The sequence below is a fragment of the Salvelinus namaycush genome, unplaced genomic scaffold, assembly GCF_016432855.1.
Source record: "Salvelinus namaycush isolate Seneca unplaced genomic scaffold, SaNama_1.0 Scaffold3, whole genome shotgun sequence".
Taxonomy (NCBI): Eukaryota; Metazoa; Chordata; class Actinopteri; order Salmoniformes; family Salmonidae; genus Salvelinus; species Salvelinus namaycush.
In genome coordinates, this window is record NW_024059896.1 from 441,474 (window position 1) to 464,405 (window position 22,932).

At 41.7% G+C, this 22,932-nt stretch overlaps 2 protein-coding genes across 2 annotated transcripts in view; one reads left to right on the top strand and one right to left on the bottom strand.

Moving 5' to 3' along the window:
* LOC120039782 (zinc finger protein 850-like) overlaps nucleotides 1–22,932 on the top strand; it is a gene marked incomplete at its 3' end in the record, with an annotated part of 248,537 nt that overhangs the window by 118,143 nt on the left and 107,462 nt on the right. The gene's annotated exons all lie outside the window — the stretch shown is intronic.
* Nucleotides 734–22,932, bottom strand: part of LOC120039777 (zinc finger protein 678-like) — a gene marked incomplete at its 3' end in the record, with an annotated part of 29,583 nt that continues 7,384 nt past the window's right edge. The window contains exon 2 of the mRNA XM_038985159.1: nucleotides 734–1,501. Within this exon, the coding sequence (XP_038841087.1) occupies nucleotides 734–1,501 (768 nt within the window). The remainder of the gene's footprint in view (nucleotides 1,502–22,932) is intronic.

Consider the following 22,932-nt stretch of genomic DNA (forward strand, 5'->3'; position numbering starts at 1 on the left):
AGTTGTGAAATATCAATATACACTCAAAGAGAAGTAATTTCTCTCCCCTGTGTGAATGACGTTTAAGTGACTGTTATGAGTAATATGTTTTCCCACAGTCTGGGCTTTTGTAAGCCTTCTCCTCTGTGTGCAGACTCATGTGTTCTTTCAGGCTTCCTAAAATGGGCAAAAGCTTTGCACTCTGGGAGGAGTGGTAAGGCTTCTCCCCTCTGTGTATTTTCTTGTGTTGGTTCAGGTTGCGTTTCTGGTTAAAACTCTCGGTAAGGCTTCTCCCATGTGTGTGTATTCTCTCATGTGTTTTCAAGTTCCATAACTGGGTAAAACTCTTTCCACACTGGGAGCAGTGGTAAGGCTTCTCCCCTGTGTGTATCCTCTCATGAGTTTTCAGGTAAACTGAATCGTTAAAACTCTTTCCACAATGGGAGCAGTGGTAAGGCTTCTCCCCTGTATGTATTCTCTCATGCCGTTTCAGAACCCCTAGACCACAGGTGTCAAACTCATTCCACGGAGGGCCGAGTGTCTGCGGGTTTTCGCTCCTCCCTTGTACTTGATTGATGAATTAACATCACTAATTAGTTAGGAACTCCCCACACCTGGTTGTCTAGGGCTTTATTGAAAGGAAAAACCAAAAACCTGCAGACACTCGGCCCTCCGTGGAATGAGTTTGACACCCCTGCCCTAGACGGTTAAAACTCTTTCCACACTGGGAGCAGTGGTAAGGCTTCTCCCCTGTGTGTATTCTCTCGTGAGCTTTCAGGTTTCCTATAAGCTTAAAACTCTTTCCACACTGGGAGCAGTGGTAAGGCTTCTCCCCTGTGTGTATTCTCTCGTGAGCTTTCAGGTTTCCTATAAGCTTAAAACTCTTTCCACACTGGGAGCAGTGGTAAGGCTTATCCCCTGTGTGTATTCTCTCATGCCGTTTCAGATGCCCTAGACGGTTAAAACTCTTTCCACACCGGGAGCAGTGGTAAGGCTTCTCCCCTGTGTGTATTCTCTCATGCCGTTTCAGATGCCCTAGACGGTTAAAACTCTTTCCACACTGGGAGCAGTGGTAAGGCTTCTCCCCTGTGTGTATTCTCTCATGAGCTTTAAGGTTTCCTAAAACCTTAAAACTCTTTCCACACTGGGAGCAGTGGTAAGGCTCCTCTCCTGTATGTATTCTCTCATGCCGTTTCAGAACCCCTAGACGGTTAAAACTCTTTCCACACTGGGAGCAGTGGTAAGGCTTCTCCCCTGTGTGTATCCTCTCATGAGTTTTCAGGTAACCTGAATCGTTAAAACTCTTTCCACAATGGGAGCAGTGGTAAGGCTTCTCCCCTGTGTGTATTCTCTCGTGAGCTTTAAGGTTTCCTAAAACCTTAAAACTCTTTCCACACTGGGAGCAGTGGTAAGGCTCCTCTCCTGTATGTATTCTCTCATGCCGTTTCAGATCCCCTAGACGGTTAAAACTCTTTCCACAGTGGGCGCAGTGGTAAGGCTTCTCCCCGGTGTGTATTCTCTCGTGATCTTTCAGGTATGCTTTAAGCTTAAAACTCTTTCCACACTGGAAGCAAAGGAAAGGCTTCTCCCCTGTGTGTATTTTCTCATGTTGCTTAAGGTCCCATAAGAGGTTACAACCCTTTCCACAGTGGGAACACTGGTGTCTTCTTGCTGGTTTGGGTGTCCCTGGCTCTGGTTCCTCTGAGTCTGGTCTTTCTCCTGCCAAAGACAGTGTTAAAAAAAATTGAGACCTGAATGAAACCTTCACATGATAAAACGGCCTTGCTACAAGGGTAAATCCTAATCAGATCCCTCAATAATCTGAGGCCAGTTTTAACAATCTTAGTGACATTACTTATTTTATTTATCCTGTTTTACAAGTCAGAACACAAAAAACTAAACAGTTCTAGGACACTGAAGACACAGACGTCGCTGGATTCCAATCGAGCATGTGGTTATAACTATATAACTTTCATAGCTGTATGATACAGAATGCGACCTACACACTTCCTTAAACATAAAATAAATAAGGTGAAATATTTTGAGTAGATGTTCCTAAAACTGATAGTTACTACAATAAACAAAAATATAAACGCAACATGTAAAGTGTTGGATGTTTCATGAGCTGGAAAAAAAGTTTGCCGATTTTTTTACATCCCTGTTCGTTAACATTTATCCTTTGCCAAGATAATCCATCCATCTGACAGGTGTGGTATATCAAGAAGCTGATTGAACAGCTTGATTATTACACAGGTGCACCTTGTGCTGGGGGCAATAAAAGGCCACTAAAATGTGCAGTTCTGTCACACAACAATGCCACAGATGTCTCAGAGGGAGCGTGCAATTGGCATGCTGACTGCAGGAATGTCCACTGGAGCTGTTGCCAGGGAATTTAATGTACAGTACCAGTCAAAAGTTGACTCACCTACCCATTCAAGGGTTTTTCTTCATTTTTACTATTTTCTACATTGTAGTATAATAGTGAAGACATCAAAACTATTAAAAAACACATATGGAATCATGTAGTAACCACAAGTGTTAACCTGTTTGGGGTGCAGCCCGACACCGGAACACTTATGACAACATCCAGCTCAAGTGCAGGGCGCGAAATTCAAAATCTAGTTTGTTAAAATATTTAACTTTCACACATTAACAAGTCCAATACAGCATATGAAAGGTAGACATCTTGTGAATCAAGCCAACATGTCCGATTTTTTAAATGTTTTACAGGGAAGACAAAATATGTAAATCTATTAGCTAACCACGTTAGCAAAAGACACCACTTTCTAACACCATCAGTTTTTTACTCCATCACCAGCTATCACTAATTCGACCAAATAAAGATATATATAGCCACTAACCAAGAAACAACTTCATAAGATGACAGTCTGATAACATATTTATTGTATAGCATATGTTTTTTTTGAAAAATGTGCATATTTATGGTGTAAATCATAAATTACATTTCAGCTACAATCAGAAATTGGACCGAAAGCAGCCATAACATTTACAGACACCAACGTCAAATACCTAATTACTCCTCATAAAACATTTCTGAGAAATACATACTGTGCAGCAATTGAAAAACAGGATTCTTGTGATTCCAGACAATATTTCCGATTTATTAAATGTTTTACAGCGAAAACAAAATGTAGCGCTATATTAGCATAGCCAAATTAGCCAGACACACTTGGGCGCGCACGACCAGTTGACATGCACGACAGATATATGAAATAACATTATAAATTGGGTCTTACTTTTGCTGATCTTTCATCAGAATGTTGATCAATGTGTCCTTTGTCCAGATGAGTCGTTGTTTGGATTCATAATGGCAACTTTCCACCTTAATTTAGCATGGGTACCTGTCCACTGGCACGGATCTGTCCAACATAAATATATTCACAGAACGGAACACGGCAAAACTCCCGAAAAAATTCAAATAATCTGATTAAACTATATTGAAAAAACATACATTACGATGATATGGTCTCATTTATCAACTAAAAACCGAGCCGGAGATTGTTCCCGTCCAAAACGGCAGCAAAACAGAACCCAATGTCACTTCCAAGTCGCGCGTTTCAGACTTCCGGAATTGGTCGGTCACGCCAAAGAAATAGCTATTATTCAACCTCTAAACAAGATGAACACAAAATTCCTTCTCTCACACCCTCTTGACACCCAGAGGAAGGCGTCTGAAGTGTCCGTAGGGTCCTACGTCAAATGACCATGTATAGGCATAACGTTGAAGAGAGCAGAGATTTCTGACATTCTACTTCCTGGTCAGGGAAAGTGCTGCCAAATGACTTCTGTTCCACTCAGAGAAAAAATTAAAACGGTTTTAGAAACTAGAGACTGTTTTCTATCCAATAGTATTAATAATATGCATATTGTAAGAGCAAAAATTGATTAAGAGGCCGTTTGAAAATTGGCACATATTTTCCAGTTTTTCCAATACGCCCCCTGCAGCCATAACAGGTTAAACAAATCAAAATATATATTAGATTCTTCAATGTAGCCACACTTTGCCTTGATGACAGCTTTGCACAGTCTTGGCATTCTCTCAACCAGCTTCACCTGGAATGCTTTTCCAAAAACAGTCTTGTAGGAGTTCCCACATATGCTGAGAACTTGTTGGCTGCTTTCCCTTCACTCTGCAATCCAACTCATCCCAAACCATCTCAATTTGGTTGAGGTCGGGGGATTGAGTAGGCCAGGTCATCTGATGCAGCACTCCATCACTCTCCTTCTTATGCAAATAACTCTTACACAGCCTGGAGGTGTGTTGGGTCATTGTCCTGTTGAAAAACAAATGATAGTGGGACTAAGCCCAAACCAGATGGGATGGCATATCGCTGCAGAATGCTGTGGTAGCCATGCTGGTTAAGTGTGACTTGAATTCTAAATAAATCACTGACATTGTCAACAGCAAAGCACCCGCACACCATCACATCTCCTCCTCCATGCTTCACGGTGGGAACAACACATGCTGAGATCATCCGTTCACCTCCCCCGCATCTCACAAAGACATGATGCGTGGAACCAAAAATCTCAACTTTGGACTCATTAGACCAAAGGACAGATATCCACCGGTCTAATGTCCATTGCTCGTGTTTCTTGGCCCAAGCAAGTCTCTTCTTCTTATTGGTGTCCTTTAGTAGTGGTTTCTTTGCAGCAATTCAACCATGAAGGCCTGATTCACACAGTCTCCTCTGAACAGATGATGTTGAGATGTCTGTTTCATTCCAAAGTTTCATTCTATAGGCCCATTGTGTAACGACTAGTCGCAGCTTTAGAGTAAAAGGTAAGTCCCGGAAGGTAAACTCATACAGGCTGGTACCTGTAGGGTAAGTCCTAGGGGGTAACTCCCTAGTAGGTTGGTTCCTGCTAGTACTATAAAGTCAATAGTAAATCCCAGTGGGTTAATACCTGTGATTACTATTAATATAGGGGGAGTCCCGGAAGGGAAGCCCTCGCAGGTTGGAACCTGCGAAGGGTAAGTCCTAGGGGGTAAATACCGGCGGGGTTGGTTCCCTGCATAAACTATAACGGGGTGAGAGCCTAGTTGTTGTAGCCATATAAGTATATAGTAAGTCCCGAGCAGAATAGATCCTGTGGAGGGTAAGTCTTATACCGAGTAAGTCCCGAGCAGAATAGATCTGTGGAAGGTAAGTCTCATAAATCCCGAGCAGGATAGTTCCTGTGGAGGGTGTAATCTCATAGAGGGGAAGACCTGAACAGGGTAATCCTGTGGAGGGTGTAATCTCATAGAGGGGAAGACCTGAACAGGGTAATCCTGTGGAGGGTGTAATCTCATAGAGGGGAAGACCTGAACAGGGTAATCCTGTGGAGGGTGTAATCTCATAGAGGGGAAGACCTGAACAGGGTAATCCTGTGGAGGGCTAATCTCATAGAGGGGAAGACCTGAACAGGGTAATCCTGTGGAGGGTGTAATCTCATAGAGGGGAAGACCTGAACAGGGTAATCCTGTGGAGGGTGTAATCTCATAGAGGGGAAGACCTGAACAGGGTAATCCTGTGGAGGGTAAAACAATCGTGTAACGGTATATAGACCTGTAAGAAGGGCAACAGGCCCGGTAGCAGTGGACGTGAGAGCGCAGTGTGTGAGTGTAGGGCAACAGGCCCGGTAGCAGTGGACGTGAGAGCGCAGGGTGTGAGTGTAGGGCAACAGGCCCGGTAGCAGTGGACGTGAGAGCGCAGGGTGTGAGTGTAGGGCAACAGGCCCGGTAGCAGTGGACGTGAGAGCGCAGGGTGTGAGTGTAGGGCAACAGGCCCGGTAGCAGTGGACGTGAGAGCGCAGTGTGTGAGTGTGTGTGTGTAAAAGAGGTTGGTTTATGCCTATGGGGAGAGGGCGAGATGAGGGTTATCAATAATAGTGATATTTGAGGAAGTACTGGAATAGGACATAAAGTCCTGTCCGTATTCTCCAGTAATGGATTCGCAGACGTTTATGGTATCGGTTCTAATACAAGGTATTAAGTGCCGTGACCAATTAATTATTATCCTGGGAAGTGTGTAGTGGTATCTTAGAAAATAGTTAATAGAAGGTGTGTATTATAGACGGGAGTGAAGAAATCTAAAATACCCTGAACTCCGTCGGGAGTGTTTAGGGAATAATAACTATTGATATGGTTACAAACGGACCCGTTCCTCCCTGTAAAATAGGGCCAGTAGAACTGAAGAAAGCCATGGAGGCGCTAAAAGAAGAGCACGAGCATTCTACCAATTCACCTGGAATATGGGAAACATTCAGCCAACTGGATTAAATAGGACAACACTTTCCCTGCTGAAGGAGAACTCAAATCAAATAAAGAATTCAGGGAGGCAATTAAGACTTGGCACAAGGACATAACACCAGAATCAAAAGCTCAATATATACCAGTGTTTTGATGTCAGCATTCTATCAACAGAAAATGCATAACGATAAACCCCAGAAAGTGTAACACCAGTACACTAATACAGAAGGATGCATAACGATAAACCCCAGAAAGTGTAACACCAGTACACTAATACAGAAGGATGCATAACGATAAACCCCAGAAAGTGTAACACCAGTACACTAATACAGAAGGATGCATAACGATAAACCCCAGAAAGTGTAACACCAGTACACTAATACAGAAGGATGCATAACGATAAACCCCAGAAAGTGTAACACCAGTACACTAATACAGAAGGATGCATAACGATAAACCCCAGAAAGTGTAACACCAGTACACTAATACAGAAGGACTGAGAACGGGAGTGTATTGGCGCTTCTGCTTTAATGACGGGGTTGAACCCTGTGATCAACACGATAATTGCGGGGGTCGTAGATTTAATTCAAGACGACGTTTTGAGGGTGGAATATGACTTCGCTCACCTAGTAGACGTGCGAGGGGTTAATAGGACCATTGAGAAAATGACTAACTATGGTTTCAATGGCCAGGATCAAACTAAGAAACGTAGCGAACAAACATCAAAGTGTAAGGAGATGGCTCCCTGTTTTAGATGTGGGACTATCGGGCATTGGAAGAATGAGTGTAAGGTGATACTGGAACCTAGTGCATTAGCAGGAAATGCAGCTATACAAGAGTATGCATCTTTTTCAAAAGATCAACAAATACTCGTTTTGAGGTTAGCAGGAATAGAACTTTCACCTAGAGGTGTATAGTCTGTTCGATCGATAAGTGGTTCATAGAGGTTACAGTTTCTATGTGGTGGAAGACGTGTTAGATCACGTTGTACCTAACTTTTAGCAGAGTACCGATGGGATTTACAAATAGTCCCACTTGGTATCATTTTGCATTGAAACAATCGTTAAAAGGGTGTCAATTGTAGGTTCTGTATTGGTACAATACGTGGATGATTTGTTATTGGCGTCGAAAGACGATGAAACTCCTATGCGAGACCTCACCACATTGTTAGATTATGTGAAAAACCCTTGAATGAGTAGGTGTTCTAAAACTTTTGACCAGTAGTGTAGAATAATATATCTGTAGATCAGATGTTAATGAAGCAATACAGACCACATTGAAGTGTCTGGAGTTTAGTTTGTGTGTTCTAGAGTCTTGTAAAGAAAGGGGGGGTTGACTGGGACAGGCAATGTAACATCCATAATGTTTTAAGGAAAAGTTTTTGTTAAACATTCACCTTACATTAGATTATCTTGAAACTCTCTCTCTAAAGCTAACTTTCACCAAGGTTTTATATGTTCTATTGGTTTCTCTCTGTTCATTGGCAGAATCCCTTTTTAGTGTAATTTTATTCATAACATCCATATCTACCAGTCTATCTTCCTGTCAACTAACAGAACTCTGCTGGTTGTCCTGGTAACAGATACCAGTCTATCTTCCTGTCAACTAACAGAACTCTGCTGGTTGTCCTGGTAACAGATACCAGTCTATCTTCCTGTCAACTAACAGAACTCTGCTGGTTGTCCTGGTAACAGATACCAGTGGGCAGATCTATTGCATTTGTTCAAACTAAACTACAGCACTTACTTTGATGAGCCAAATCTGATCCTTTCTTCTCTTCTCTTCCTCTCACAGTTCCATTCAGCCCCGTTGTTTTCCTGCAGTCCACCAGCAGCACAGACAACCTCTTCATACCCAGCAGTAAGGTGCTACCGGGACAGGCACGACACGGGGACTCCAGGAGGGAGGAAGGGCAAGCGTTGTCCTGGTAACCATAGAGGAGACACAGACACATATCATTATGGATGCGGATGCCACTGTTGTCATGAAGTGCTTTACAGAAACCCAGCCCAGACCCCGATAGAGCAAGCTGTATACTAGACCAGACCAAGCTGTACCATCTGGTGTTCTGATCTGGAGACTCTTCTCTGCCTCGTCAGCATCAGGATGTTGTTGGGGCTCCCCAGAGGATCCACCATAGTCATGTCTCTCTCCTGTGTGAATGAGAACATCAAACAGATGGTAAACTTATGACCTTTGAATTATATGATCTTACAAGAGGCATGAATATGTCTAAAAGCACCAAAATTGACCACTTTTGTCATGATTTCGATCGTTTCACAAAATGGGTTCCTTTTGCATCCCTTTGATATTTTAAGTATAAATTATGCTCCAATATTGAATTTTAAAAGCCTGTTATATTAGATGAGGGGAACTTTAATGTAGACCACATGGAGAATTCAATACATCTAATTTAAAAGTCCACTAAATATATGTACCAAAGGCAGATTGACCCTTTAACAATTCCTACAGTACTGAACAACATATTCAAGTGTAGAACTTCAGTAGAATGCCCTTTAAAACCACACATTAGTTCAACAACTGCATAGTTTGTGCCCCTATTTTTAAGACAGTACTTACTGGTGTTAATCGGATCTTCAGTCTCCTCCGGTTTCACTCCCAAAATGTCTTCCTCCTCTTTTATTGAGATAGCCTCCTCTGCCACTCCAAAAGGTTCTTCCTCTTCTTTCAATGTTACCGCATCTTCCTCCTTTTTCATTCTGAAAGCTTATTCCTCTCCTTTCACCAGGGCTTCTATCTCCGCCAAGCTTACTGAGCTCATGCTCCGGGCGAATAGCCTAGTGATGTATCAATTTTCTAATTTAACAAGCAAACTACGTTTCAATGAACTAGTAAATAGGTAAACAGAATTCTGTTTAAAACACCAAGAGTAATATACACAATATTTGTCTTAAACGCTTCAATGTTTCGGTTTTATGTTCGCTAGCAAACCACCACGTTGGTTGAATCAAAAGCCTTTTGTCGCTGTTGAAGAAGCCTCCTGTCCCGTCCACTAGATTATACGTCACGAAAGAAGCATCACCTGTAAAAAACTCATATCGCCATCTGCTGACTGGAGTGGGTAACGCAGATTGGAAAAATATTCATAAAAAATATTTATTCTGGCAAGCAATGACATAAGAGGTCATTTAAAAACAACCAGATGTTATGTTTTCTCTTCCTTCTTACAGCCAATACTTTCCTCCGGGGCTGACCTGCCCAATAGGCAGGATTAGGTGACAGATTGAAGAGGGTGGCATATTCCGAGCTAAATTGACCAAGGCTCATCGGTAAGAACACATAATAACACCTCACATAATGCTGCCCAAAAATAATGAAAACTTCTCTCACCCAGTGGCATATGAGCTATTTAGGTGAGTGTTGCTGTTTCCACATGATGCAGTGCCCGCTTTGTTAAAGGACAGATAGGACGTGAACAGATAGGGCTCTACCTTTGTAGAGCACATGCCCCTTTGCCCTTACAGTCTCTGAAGTGCCCTTTTGGGTGGTGGTATAATCTGTATTCATTTTTTGTCATAGTTATTCTTAACCCACTGCCTGCAAGTCATTGTTAAATTCGCCTAACTGAATATCTTACAGGTAGACCCTCTCTCACTCTCTCATCATGTCACAAGCTGACAGGCTCCCAGAGGCAGAACAATAAAAGGCCCCAGCTCACTCAACTGCCCCTCCCCTCTCCAACAGCCATCAACCCAGAACATCCTGAAGACAGAACATCTAAAAGATAATCTGGGAATCCTTTCTTCCTCATGGAGCTTTTCAAAAGTGAGGTGAATATTCAATGTGATGTTTGTACAGTGCATTCGGAAAGTATTCAGACCCCTTGACTTTTTCCACATTTTGTTAATTTACAGCCTTATTTTAAAATGGATTTAAAAAAAAAATACATATTCCGAACTGGTTCTCTATCAGCAATCTACACAATACCCCAATATGAGAAAGCAAAAACATGTTTTTAGAAAATGTAGCTAATTTATTAAAAGATAAAAAGCAGAAATACCTTATTTACATAACAGTAAGTATTCAGACCCCTTGCTATGAGACTGTCAGAGCAAAAACCAAGCCATGAGGTAGAAGGAATTGTCCGTAGAGCTTCGAGACAGGATTACGTTGAGGCACAAATCTTGGGAAGGGTACCAAAACACTTCTGCAGCATTAAAGGACCCCAAGAACACAGTGTGGTGAAGAAGGCGCAACAGAGCCTCTTCAACCTCAGGAGGCTAAAGAAAGTTGGCTTGTCACCTAAAACACTCACAAATTTTTACAGATGCAGAATGAAAGCATCCTGTCGGGCTGTATTACCGCCTGGTACGGCACCTGCACCACCCACAACTGCAAGGCTCTCCAGAGGGTGGTGCGGTCTGCCCAACGCATTACCGGGGGCAAACTACCCACCCTCCAGGACACCTACAGCACCCGATGCCAAAAAATATATAATCAAGGACATAAACCACCCGAGCCACTGCCTGTTCACCCCGCTATCATCCAGAAGGCGAGGTCAGTACAAGTGCATTAAATCTGTGACTGACAGACTGAAAAACAACTTCTATCTCAAGGCCATCAGACTGTTAAACAGCCATTACTAGCACATTAGAGGCTGCTGCCTATAGGCATAGACTAGAAATCACTAGCCACTTTAAGGAATGGAACACTAGTCACTTTAATAAGTTTACATATCTGGCATTACTCATCTCATATGTATATACTGTATTCTATACTAGTCTACGGTATCCTAGTCCGTTCCGCTCTGATATCGCTCGTCCTTATGTATATAGTCTTAATTCATTCCTACTTACATTTGTGTGTATTGGCTATATGTTGTGCAATTTGTTAGATATTACTTGTTAGATATTACTGCACTGTTGGAGCTAGAAACACAAGCATTTCGCTACACCTGCAATAACATCTGCTAATAACGTGTATGTGACCAATAAAATTGGGTTTGATATACGTCCTGGATGGCAGGAAACTTGACCCCAGTGATGCACTGGGCTGTACGCACTACCCTCAGTAGTCATATCCCAGTTGAACTATTTGTTTATGGTCTTGGCTACAGCCACTGTGTTCTTTGGGAACTTCAATGCTGCAAAAAAATGTGTCTCCCTTCCCCAGATCTGTGCCTCGACACAATCCTGTGTCGACGCTCTACACACCATTCCTTCCACCTCATGGCTTGGTTTTTGCTCTGACATGCACTGTGAACTGTGGGACCTTTATATAGACTGGTGTGTGCCTTTCCAAATCATGTCCAATCAATTGAATTTACCACAGGTGGACTCCAATCAAGTTGTAGAAACATCTCAAGGATGATCAATGGAAACAGCATGCACCTGAGCGAGTCTCATATCAAAGGGTCTGAAAACTTATGTAAATAAAGTTTTTATTTTTATTTTCTATAATTTGCAAACATTTCTAAAAACCTGAATACTTTCCGAAGGCACTGTATGTATATAAAAACCTGTTTTCCACTAACCCTCCCATCCACCCCCTGATTAGAGGAAACTAATGCACAACAACTATTAGGCTTCTACGTCCAGCTTCTACATACTATGTAAATTTTACAGACACAATATATTTTACAATAGTTATATTTAGTTTGTTTTTAATCCTATCCTTCAGTTACCCTAAACCTCTCCCATCTATCTCTGAAGACCATCCAGTCCTATCCTTCAGTTACCCTAAACCTCTCCCATCTATCTCTGAAGACCACCCAGTCCTATCCTTCAGTTACCCTAAACCTCTCCCATCTATCTCTGAAGAACATCCAGTCCTATCCTTCAGTTACCCTAAACCTCTCCCATCTATCTCTGAAGACCATCCAGTCCTATCCTTCAGTTACCCTAAACCTCTCCCATCTATCTCTGAAGACCATCCAGTCCTATCCTTCAGTTACCCTAAACCTCTCCCATCTATCTCTGAAGACCATCCAGTCCTATCCTACAGTTACCCTAAACCTCTCCCATCTATCTCTGAAGACCATCCAGTCCTATCCTTCAGTTACCCTAAACCTCTCCCATCTATCTCTGAAGACCACCCAGTCCTATCCTTCAGTTACCCTAAACCTCTCCCATCTATCTCTGAAGACCACCCCGTCCTATCCTTCAGTTACCCTAAACCTCTCCCATCCCTGCCACTGAAAAACATCCCCACAGCATGATACTGCCACCACCATGCTTCACCGTATGGATGATGCCAGGTTTCTTCCAGATGTGACGCTTGGCATTCAGGCCAAAGAGTTCAATCTTGGTTTCATCAGACCAGAGAATCTTGTTTCGCATGGTCTGAAAGTCCTTTAGGTGCCTTTTGGCAAACTCCAAGCTGGCTTTCTTTTGTCTTTTACAGAGAAGTGGCTTCCATCTGGCCACTCTACCATAAAGGCCTAATTGGTGGAGTGCTGCAGAGATGGTTGGTCTTCTGGAAGGTTCTCCCATTTCCACAGAGGAACTCTTGAGCTCTGTCAGAGTGACCATCGGGTTCTTGGTCACCTCTCTGACCAAGGCCCTTCTCCCCCTATTGCTCAGTTTGGCTGAGCCGCCAGCACTAGGAAGGGTCTTGGTGGTTCCAATCTTCTTCCATTTCAGAATGATGGAGGCCAGTGTGTTCTTTGGGACCTTCAATGTGGCAGAAATGTTTTGGTCCACTTCCCCAGATCTGTGCCGTGACACAATCCTGTCTCGAAAGGAATATATCACATCAAATATAGGCTACTTAAAGTTCAAGTTAGATCACACATTCCGCCGATTGTTGTTGAAAAACATTTCTTAAACAGAACAAAACGGGGATAAACATACCTGAATTTGTCCAATAGAAACTCTCGTTTGCAACTGTTGGACTAATGATTACACCGTATATCAGCTAGATGCAGGCAAGAGTGTGCAAGGCGGTATTGAATGTGTCACTGTCTGTCACCTCAAATTTTTCTCTCGACCTGTGTGCACCTACGTTGTAAACTTTAATTCATAGGCAGGTTGTAGCAACCTCATGATAGGTATAGGGGAAATGTTAGTATCATGTAGTAGTCTAAACCTATCGCTGTTACATTGAACAGGGTGAATGGAATATGATTGGCAGTCATCTAATATGCTGTAATAGAAATAAGGCCATGAATAAACAAATCGTCCTGCCTCATCTTAAACAGCACTGTTAGGATGGTGGACCATCTTGCTACACATGGGAAACTGTTGAGCTGGAAAAACCCAGCAACTTTGCAGTTCTTGACACAAACCGGTGCACCTGGCACCTACTACCATCCCCCGTTCAAAGACACTTAAATATCTTGTCTTCCCCATTCACCCTCTGAATGATACACATACACAATCCATGTCTCATTTGTCTCACGGCTTAAAAATCCTTATTTAACCCATCTCCTCCCCTTCATCTACACTGATTGAAGTGGATTTAACTAGTGACATCAATAAGGGATCATATCATTCACCTGGATTCACCTAGTCAGTTTATGTCATGGAAGGAGCAGGTGTTCTTAATGTTTTGTAGACTCAGTGTAAAGCACTACAGATAATCAAGTGCTATTTGAATGTGATGCATTTGCTCTATTGTTTACAGCGGGGTTGGGAAATTCCAGTCCTCGAGGGCCTGATTAGTGTCACAGTTTTGCCCCAGCCCCAGCTAACACACCTGACTCCAATAATCAACAATTCATGATCTTCAGTTTAGAATGCAATTTGATTAATCAGCTGTGTTTGCTAGGGAGGGAGAAAAAGTGTGACATCAATCAGGCCCCGAGGACTGGAGTTGCCCACCCCTGGTTTACAGGATGATTTGTATCTTAAAGAGCGTAGCTTTAAGGGAATAGTACCGTCACATCTAAATAAAAACGAATGTAAAAAATGAACAGAGCAAATGTGTATTAAAACACTACCTAATCATATAAGTATTTATTCAACATTTACATATTCATATTGTAATGAAACAGTAGGGAGCAGGTCTCGAACCCTCGACCTTCTAGCCCGAGGTCCGGCGCCCTATCGACTGTGCCGCAAAAGCATGCTCGTACGGCAGGATCAATTTCCGCAATTATAAACCCAGGGTCGCTATTATTATTACACTATTAAGCTTCTACGTCTGTATACAGGACGGTATTATTTGTAAGACGTAAGAGAAAATATATCAGCTTATTGTTAAATTATTATGACGTTCTTTCCAATACAAAAGTGTAGTAACTATTGTTTCCAAACTGCGTTACCCACTCCAGTCAGCAGAAGGCGAGTTTTTCAGGTGATGCTTCTTGCGTGACGTATAATCTAGTGGACGGGACAGGAGGCTTCTTCAACAGCGACAAAAGGCTTCTGGTTTAACCACGCGGAGCTTTGCTAGCAAACCTAAAACTCTTTAGACCATTCTTGTGTATATTACTCTTAGTGTTTCGAACATAATTCTGTTTACCTATCTACTGGTTCATTTATAAACGTAATTTGCTTGTTAAATTAGCAAATGTGTTACATTGATACTGCACTAGGCTAATTTCCCGGAGCATAAACGCACAAATCTAGACGGAGAAAGAAACTCTGGTGAAAGGAGGCAAAGAAGCTTGAAGAATGAAAAAGGAGAAACAAGAGGATGATATTACAGTGAAAGAGGAATATGGGAAAGAGGTTGTCAAAGTGGAAAAAGAGGTAGACGCTTTCAGAATCAAAAAGGAGGAAGATGCCGTAAAATTGAAAGAAGAGAATGTAGTGAAAGAAGAGGAAGAACCTTTTGGAGTAAAAGAGGAAGAGGAGGCTATCTCAATAAAAGAGGAGGAAGACGTTTTGGGAGTGAAAAGGGAGGCTGAAGATCCGATTAACTCCAGTGAGTACTGACTTAAAAACAGGGGCACAAACTATGCAGTTGTTTAACTAATGTGTGGTTTTTAAGGGGCATTATACTGAAGTTCTGCACTTTAATATGTTGTTCAGTACTGTAGGAGTTGTTTAAGGGGCAATCTGCCATTGGTACATATATTTTGTGCACTTCAAAATAATATTTATTGAATTCTCTATGTGGTCTATATTAAAGTGCACTTATTCTAATATAACAGTCTTTTAAAATATAATATACAGTGCATCATTTCTACTTAAAATATCAAAGGGACGCAAAATGAACCCATTTTGTTTAAAGGCACTTTAACATTTGCATCACAGTGGTGGGAAAAGTACGCAATTGTCATACTTGAGTAAAAGTACAGATACCTGAATAGAAAATTACCCAAGTAAAAGTGAGTCACCTAGTAAAATACTTCCTGAGTAAAAGTCACAAATATACTGAAGTACCAAAAGTAAAAGTATATAAATAATTTCAAATTCCTTATATTAAACAAACCTTATATTAAGCTAAATTTTTATTTTATTTACAGATAGCCAGGGACACACTCCAACTCTCAGACAATCTACAATTGAAACGTGTGTTTAGTGAGTCTGCCAGATCAGAGGCAGTGATGATTACCAGGGATGTTCTCTTGATTAGTGAGTGAATTGGACCATTTTCCTGTCCAGCTAAGCCTTCAAAATGTAATGAGTACTTTTGGGTGTCAGGGAAAATGTATGGAGTAAAAAGTACATCATTTTCTTTAGGAATATAGTGAGGTAAAAGTAAAATTAGTCAAAAATAGTAAAGTACAGATTCCCTGAAAAACTACTTAAATCGTACTTTAAAGTATTTTTTACTTAGGTACTTTATACCACTGATCACAAAAAAAAGATAAAGCATAATTAAAGTGGCTAATTTAGGCCCTTTTTAGACATATATTCATGCCTCTTGTAACACTATGTAATTGCAATAGATGGTCATAAGTTTACCATCTGTTTGATGTTCTCGTTCACACAGGAGAGAGACATGACTATCCTGGATCCTCTGGGGAGCCTCAACAACATCCTGATGCTGACGAGGCAGAGAAGAGTCCCTCCAGATCAGAACACCAGATGGTACAGCTTGGTTTGGTCTAGTATACAGCTTGCTCAATCGGGGTCTGGGCTGGGTTTCTGTAAAGCACTTTATGTCAACAGTGACATAAGCATCCATAATTATATGTGTCTGTCCCCTCTTTATGGTTACCAGGACAATGCTAGCCCTTCCTCCCTCCCGGAGTCCCCATGTCGTGCCTCTCCCGGTAGCGCCTCACTGCTGGGTATGAAGAGGTTGTCTGTGCTGCTGGTGGACTGCAGGAAAACAACGGGGCTGAGTGTAACTGTGAGAGGAAGAGAAGAGAAGAAAGGATCAGATTTGACACATCAAAGTAAGTGCTGTAGTTTAGTTTGAACAAATACAATCGATCTGCCCACTGGTATCTGTTACCAGGACAACCAGCAGAGTTCTGTTAGTTGACATGAAGATGGACTGGTATCTTTTACCAGTAGGGCTGTCACAGACTAATAAACATCTTGTTTGACTTAGTCACTTGTTCTTTCGACCAATCAATTGGTACAAATTTTAAACGTGTATTTCTATATATACACTACCGTTGAAAAGTTTGGGGTCACCTAGAAATGTCCTTGTTTTTGAAAGAAAGGCAATTTTTTTGTCCAATAAAATAACATCAAATTGATCAGAAATACAGTGTAAACATTGTTAATGTTGTAAATGACTGTTGTAGCTGGAAATGGCAGATTGTTTTATGGAATGTCTACATAGGCGTACAGAGGCCCATTATCAGCAACCATCACTCCTGTGTTCCAATGGCACTTTGTGTTACCTAATACAAGTTTATAATTTTAAAAGGCTAATTGATCATTAGAAAACCCTTTTGCAATTATGTTAGCACCGCTGAAAACTGTTATGCTGATTTAAAGAAGCAATAAAACTGGCCTTCTTTAGACCAGTTGAGTGTCTGGAGCATCAGCATTTGTGGGTTTGATTACAGGCTCAAAATGGAGCAATTAGCCTTTTAAAATTATAAACTTGGATTAGGTAACATTACGTGACATTGGAACACAGGAGTGATGGTTGCTGATAATGGGCCTCTGTACACCTATGTAGATAATCAGCCATTTCCAGCTACAATAGTCATTTACAACATTAACAATGTCTACACTGTGTATATGATCAATTTGATGTTAATTTAAATGGACAAAAAAATAGCTTTTCTTTCAAAAACAAGGACATTTCTAAGTGACCCCGAACTCTTGAATGGTATTGTATATCCTAACACCATCCATGTTGTAAACAGCATTCTGCATGAATTCCGACTGAACTTGCAACAAAACAATTTTATGAAATCTAATTTTGTTAGAAATCTAACATTGTTTAACATGGTCAAGTTTGGTTTCTGTGCAATCTTCAGACACTCTAGAAGGCAACCAAACTTGTTTCATCATTATACATTATGTATTGGCTATACAACACCTGAATTAGCCCATGAAGGGTCTTGGTCTAATGACCACCTATCGTTTTGAAACCTAGCTAGATAGCCAATGAGCTGGGCTTTCCAGCAGTATGTGAACGCCGTTTGTAGGACAAACAGCCATCATGCTAGAGCTGTGCGCAACAGAGTTCATTCTCTGGTGAAAGGAAACAGGACGCACTGTAGTTTACGTTTCACAGCAGTTCGTTCTCTTCTTCAAACTTCTCAAATCTGAAAAAGTTAAACATGGCTACTAAGAGTGGAAAAGCTCAATCTCAGTCCAAGTATAAACATTTTGATGATATTATTGCAGACATTGACCAGGAGAGTGACACAGAAGGAATGGATGAGGACTCTGTGAGTGACCACAGTTATGATTCCAGCGCGGAAGAAATGTTTTTGGAAGGAAAAGATCCACTTTTAGACCAGTAAGTAAAATAAGTTTTTGCTTCTCATGCTAATGCAGTTGTTTAAATGGTCGCATATAAATTTTTATTTTTTTGTTGATTTATTTATATATATATATTTATACACACATTCGAAGTTTACAAACACTTAGGTTGGAGTCATTATAACTCATTTTTCAACCACCATTCAACCTCACTAGGGTATGTGGGACGGTAGCGTCCCACCTCGTCAACAGCCTGTGAAACTGCCGGGTGCCAAATTCAAAACAGAAATCCCTTATTTAAATTCCTCAAACATACAAGTATTTCACACCATTTTAAAGATACACCTGTTGTAAATCCAGCCAAAGTGTCCGATTTCAAAAAGGTTCTACGACGAAAGCACACCAAACGATTATGTTAGGTTAGAGCCAAGTCACAGAAAAATACAGCCATTTTTCCAGCCAAAGAGAGGAGTAACAAAAAGCAGAAATAGAGGTAAAATTAACTTCTCTTAACTACCGATCCCGGATCCGGGTTTGAAGATAGACAACATACGGTGATCGCCACAAATAGTCATATTAAACATTCCTGAAAATACAAGTGTCTCACATGCTTCAAAAGCCGTGATTCTTGCTAATCCAACTGCCTTGTCAGATTTAAAAAAGGATTTACTGCGAAAGAATAGGATGCGATTATCTGAGCTCAGCGCTCCATAACAAACTACTTTTTCAACCAGCACTAGCGTAACATTATCACAGATTGCGTTGAAATAAATCATTTACCTTTGAAGATTTTGCTCTGTTTGCAATCCCAAGGCTCATTGTTACACACTGAATGGTCTTTTGTTCGGTTAAATCCATTTTTTATAACCTAACACGAAACATTTTGTGAACGCTTATGTCATTGAATTTCATTTCATTAAATTTTAGACGAAACATCCGACCTAAATACACTGACTAAACCTGACGTTATCCAGTCATGTTTGGTTTCCTTGCAATCAACTGTTTGTTTGTAACACAACCAAACTTGATGGGTCATTTTGCGGGACGTATTGAGCCGAAAAAAACGATTGGAAGACAACGAGTAACGAGCTCATTGTGCACCAATTATATGACCACTGTCTCGTTGATTGACTGTATTTTAACCCAATGACCACTCATCGTCTTGAAATCTAGCTGGGTAGATAGTGCCATTTACCTCTGTTCATTGGCTATCAAATGGTTCTTTGTTTGAAGACCAACCCATACATGAAACGCAGGCGTAACGAGTGTCTTTTACCTTTGCGTTTAGATCTGGAAGGAACGAAAGTTATTACGCACAGCAGTATTTCGGCAACTTGCATCTTCAGCTGTTTATTTATCCAACATCATGGCGAATAAGTCAGGGAAAGCTAAATCTAAGACTAGATATACGAATGTAGACAACATTTTAGAGGAAATTGATTGTGAAAGTGATACAGAACTGTTTTTTGAGGAAGACTCCATTAGCGATCACTCCTATGATTCTGAAACTGAGGCCTATTTTTTGAACGGAGAGGACATTGTTTTGGACTGGTAAGTTCTTGTCACGCTAATGCCGTTGTTTGAAATTAATAATATAAAATATTATTTGTGATTGTTTTTACGTTTTATTTGCAATAAAAATGTAATGAAATGTGTAAAGTACACGTTGGCTATTCATTGTGAGTGAGGATACATTTGTATGTATGTGAACGACCCATAGCCTATGTTTGTGTGTGTGTGTATATATATATATATATATATATATATATATAAATGGAATGGAGTAGAATGTAACAGCAAACCCATACATCTCAACAGAGCCAGCATGCTTTCTCTAATTAGGCTATATATTACGGTTAGAGGTTAGAGGGAGCATGGCCGAGGCGCGTGTGTCTGTTGCTACACCCCACCCCCACATGAAATGGCCTATTTGAGGCAGGCCCACAAAATGGCCAAAGTGAAATGGAACAGCACTTTATGTTCCCTGTACTCTATATATCTGTTTATTATACCTGTTGATACAGGGCTCATATGTGAAACTATTCTAACTGAAAATGTTCATTCACAGTGGCACTGATTCCGACTGGGAGCCCCCAGCGCCAACTTGTTCATCCAGCTGGACCCCTGCTGTCTCTGGGCCATCTACAGGTGTGAAGGCACCGACAAAGAAGCGGAAGAGGGGAAGTGTGCCACCTGCTAACAAAGGGACAGAAGGGCGTTGGCACACTGTCCTAGAAGATGATGTGGAGCCACCCCAACCAACTTTTAGGCCGAAAAGGAAGCCAGGACCTCAGGTGAACTCGACCACAACTTACAGCCCCCTTCAGCTTTTTCAGTTGTTTTTCACACAATCCGTTGTAGATTCGCTCGTGTCTAACACGAATAAGTATGGGAAGAAGAAGCAGGCAGGAAAAAAGGTAGCATGGAAGCCCATATCCATGTCAGACTTTTTCTGCTACCTTTCACTGGTCATCTACATGGGGATGGTGAAGCTGAAAAGCCTGACGGACTACTGGAAAACGTCATCACTCTACCAACTGCCTTTCCCCATGACTGTTATGTCCTGCAAAAGGTTTCTGGTTCTTTCACAGGCGCTTCATATCAGTGACCCAAAGGTTGATGAAGCGAATGACAAGAAGAGAGGCACAGCAACGTTTGATAGACTGTGCAAAATCAAACCTCTCTACTCCAGCATTGCTGAGGCCTGCAAGACGTACTTTCAGCCAGCCCAGAACGTGTCAATCGATGAGAGGATGGTAGCCTCAAAGGCCAGAATTGGCCTCAAACAATACATGCGAAACAAACCAACCAAGTGGGGTTACAAGCTGTTTGTGTTGGCTGATTCTGTGTGTGCCTACACATGCAATTTTTTTGTCTATGAGGGGAAGAACAGTTTTGCTACCGGTAAGGGACTTGGCTATGACTCTGTAATGGAGTTATTGGATTTTCAACTGCTAGGGAAGGGCTACAAACTGTTTGTGGATAACTTCTACACAAGCCCTACCCTGTTTGCAGACCTTAGGAAGCGGGAAGTGTGGGCTTGTGGCACCATTCGTACCAACAGGGTGGGCTTTCCGAAGACGAAGGTGAACGACATGCCTGAGCGGGCTGAGCGGGGGACCATGCGATGGGTCCGTGAAGATGGCCTGCTTTTTGTAAAGTGGATGGATACCAGAGAGGTGGTGATGTGCACAACAATCCACAAGTCCTTCAGTGGGGATCATGTGGTCAGGCGTGTGAAGGATGGTGCCGGGGTATGGACCACCAAAAATGTCCCCATTCCAACTGCAGTGGAAAGCCCTTCCTCTCACAGAAAGCCTTCAGAGAGCAGCTCATCAAGGAGCTTGCTGGCTACAGCACCACTGCACCATGCCCTGTCCCTTCTGCTCCTGCCACAAGTGTTCATCTGCCCAAATATATTTGTGCAGGCATGGATGTGCCTAAGGGCCAAAAGGGCACAGCATGGAGGCGTTGCTGTGGTGTTTGCAAGATGAAGTCCCCCATCACCTGCACCACATGCTCGGTGACCCTCTGCTTTACATCAGAAAGAGACTGCTATGGCATCTGGCATCAGCAGCAGAATATTGTGTAGAGCTTTGGCAAAGTGGGTGTGGTTATATCCTTCCTGTTTGGCCCTGTCCGGGGGTCTCATCGGATGGGGCCACAGTGTTTCCTGACCCCTCCAGTATTTATGCTGCAGTAGTTTTCTATTAACAGTGTGATTTAGAGCAAAAAGCAGAAACAGGGACAAATCAGAAACCTGGAAAACCTAAACGGAGAAAATGGAATTGGGTAAAAAAATAAAAATAATAATTGATAGAGATGTTATAGAGCCCTAAATAATGTATAAATGTTCTCTCATTACTGGATTATCGAGGGATAGTGTAGAGTAACAGCTGTATCCTGAAGTGACCTTTAACCTCCCTGCTCCTCAATACTTCTTCCACTGGATCAAAGCTTCAGCCAAGTAGGATACATGATAGTGGCAACACATGGAGTTGGGTTTGATATAGTCATGGTAGGATACATGATAGTGGCAACACATGGAGTTGGGTTGGATATAGTCATGGTAGGATACATGATAGTGGCAACACATGGAGTTGGGTTGGATATAGTAATGGTAGGATACATGATAGTGGCAACACATGGAGTTGGGTTGGATATAGTCATGGTAGGATACATGATAGTGGCAACACATGGAGTTGGGTTGGATATAGTCATGGTAGGATACATGATAGTGGAAACACATGGAGCTGGGTTTGATATAGTCATGGTAGGATACATGATAGTGGCAACACATGGAGTTGGGTTGGATATAGTCATGGTAGGATACATGATAGTGGCAACACATGGAGCTGGGTTTGATATAGTCATGGTAGGATACATGATAGTGGCAACACGTTGGGTTGGTTATAGTCATGGTAGGATACATGATAGTGGCAACACATGGAGTTGGGTTGATATAGTCATGGTAGGATACATGATAGTGGAAACACATGGAGTAGGGTTTGATATAGTCATGGTAGGATACATGATAGTGGCAACACATGGAGTTGGGTTGATATAGTCATGGTAGGATACATGATAGTGGAAACACATGGAGTAGGGTTTGATATAGTCATGGTAGGATACATGATAGTGGCAACACATGGAGCTGGGTTTGATATAGTCATGGTAAGCAAAATACTTTACTCAACATATTGTGCAGCTTTCTGTTGCAGTATCTTTTTATGGGGGGGGGGCTTTGTTGTTTACACATCACACACATGGTTATGGGCTTTAAAAAAGAAGACACCAGTACCATGTCAGATACAGTTTAAATGTATTGAATGAATTTGCATCCCAATATGACACTTTAAATACATCACAGAAGACTGAAATGTAACAAAATGCCTATTGTGTTTATTGAACTGTACACTGAGATGCTCAGTTGGTCAATATTCCCCTCCAGTG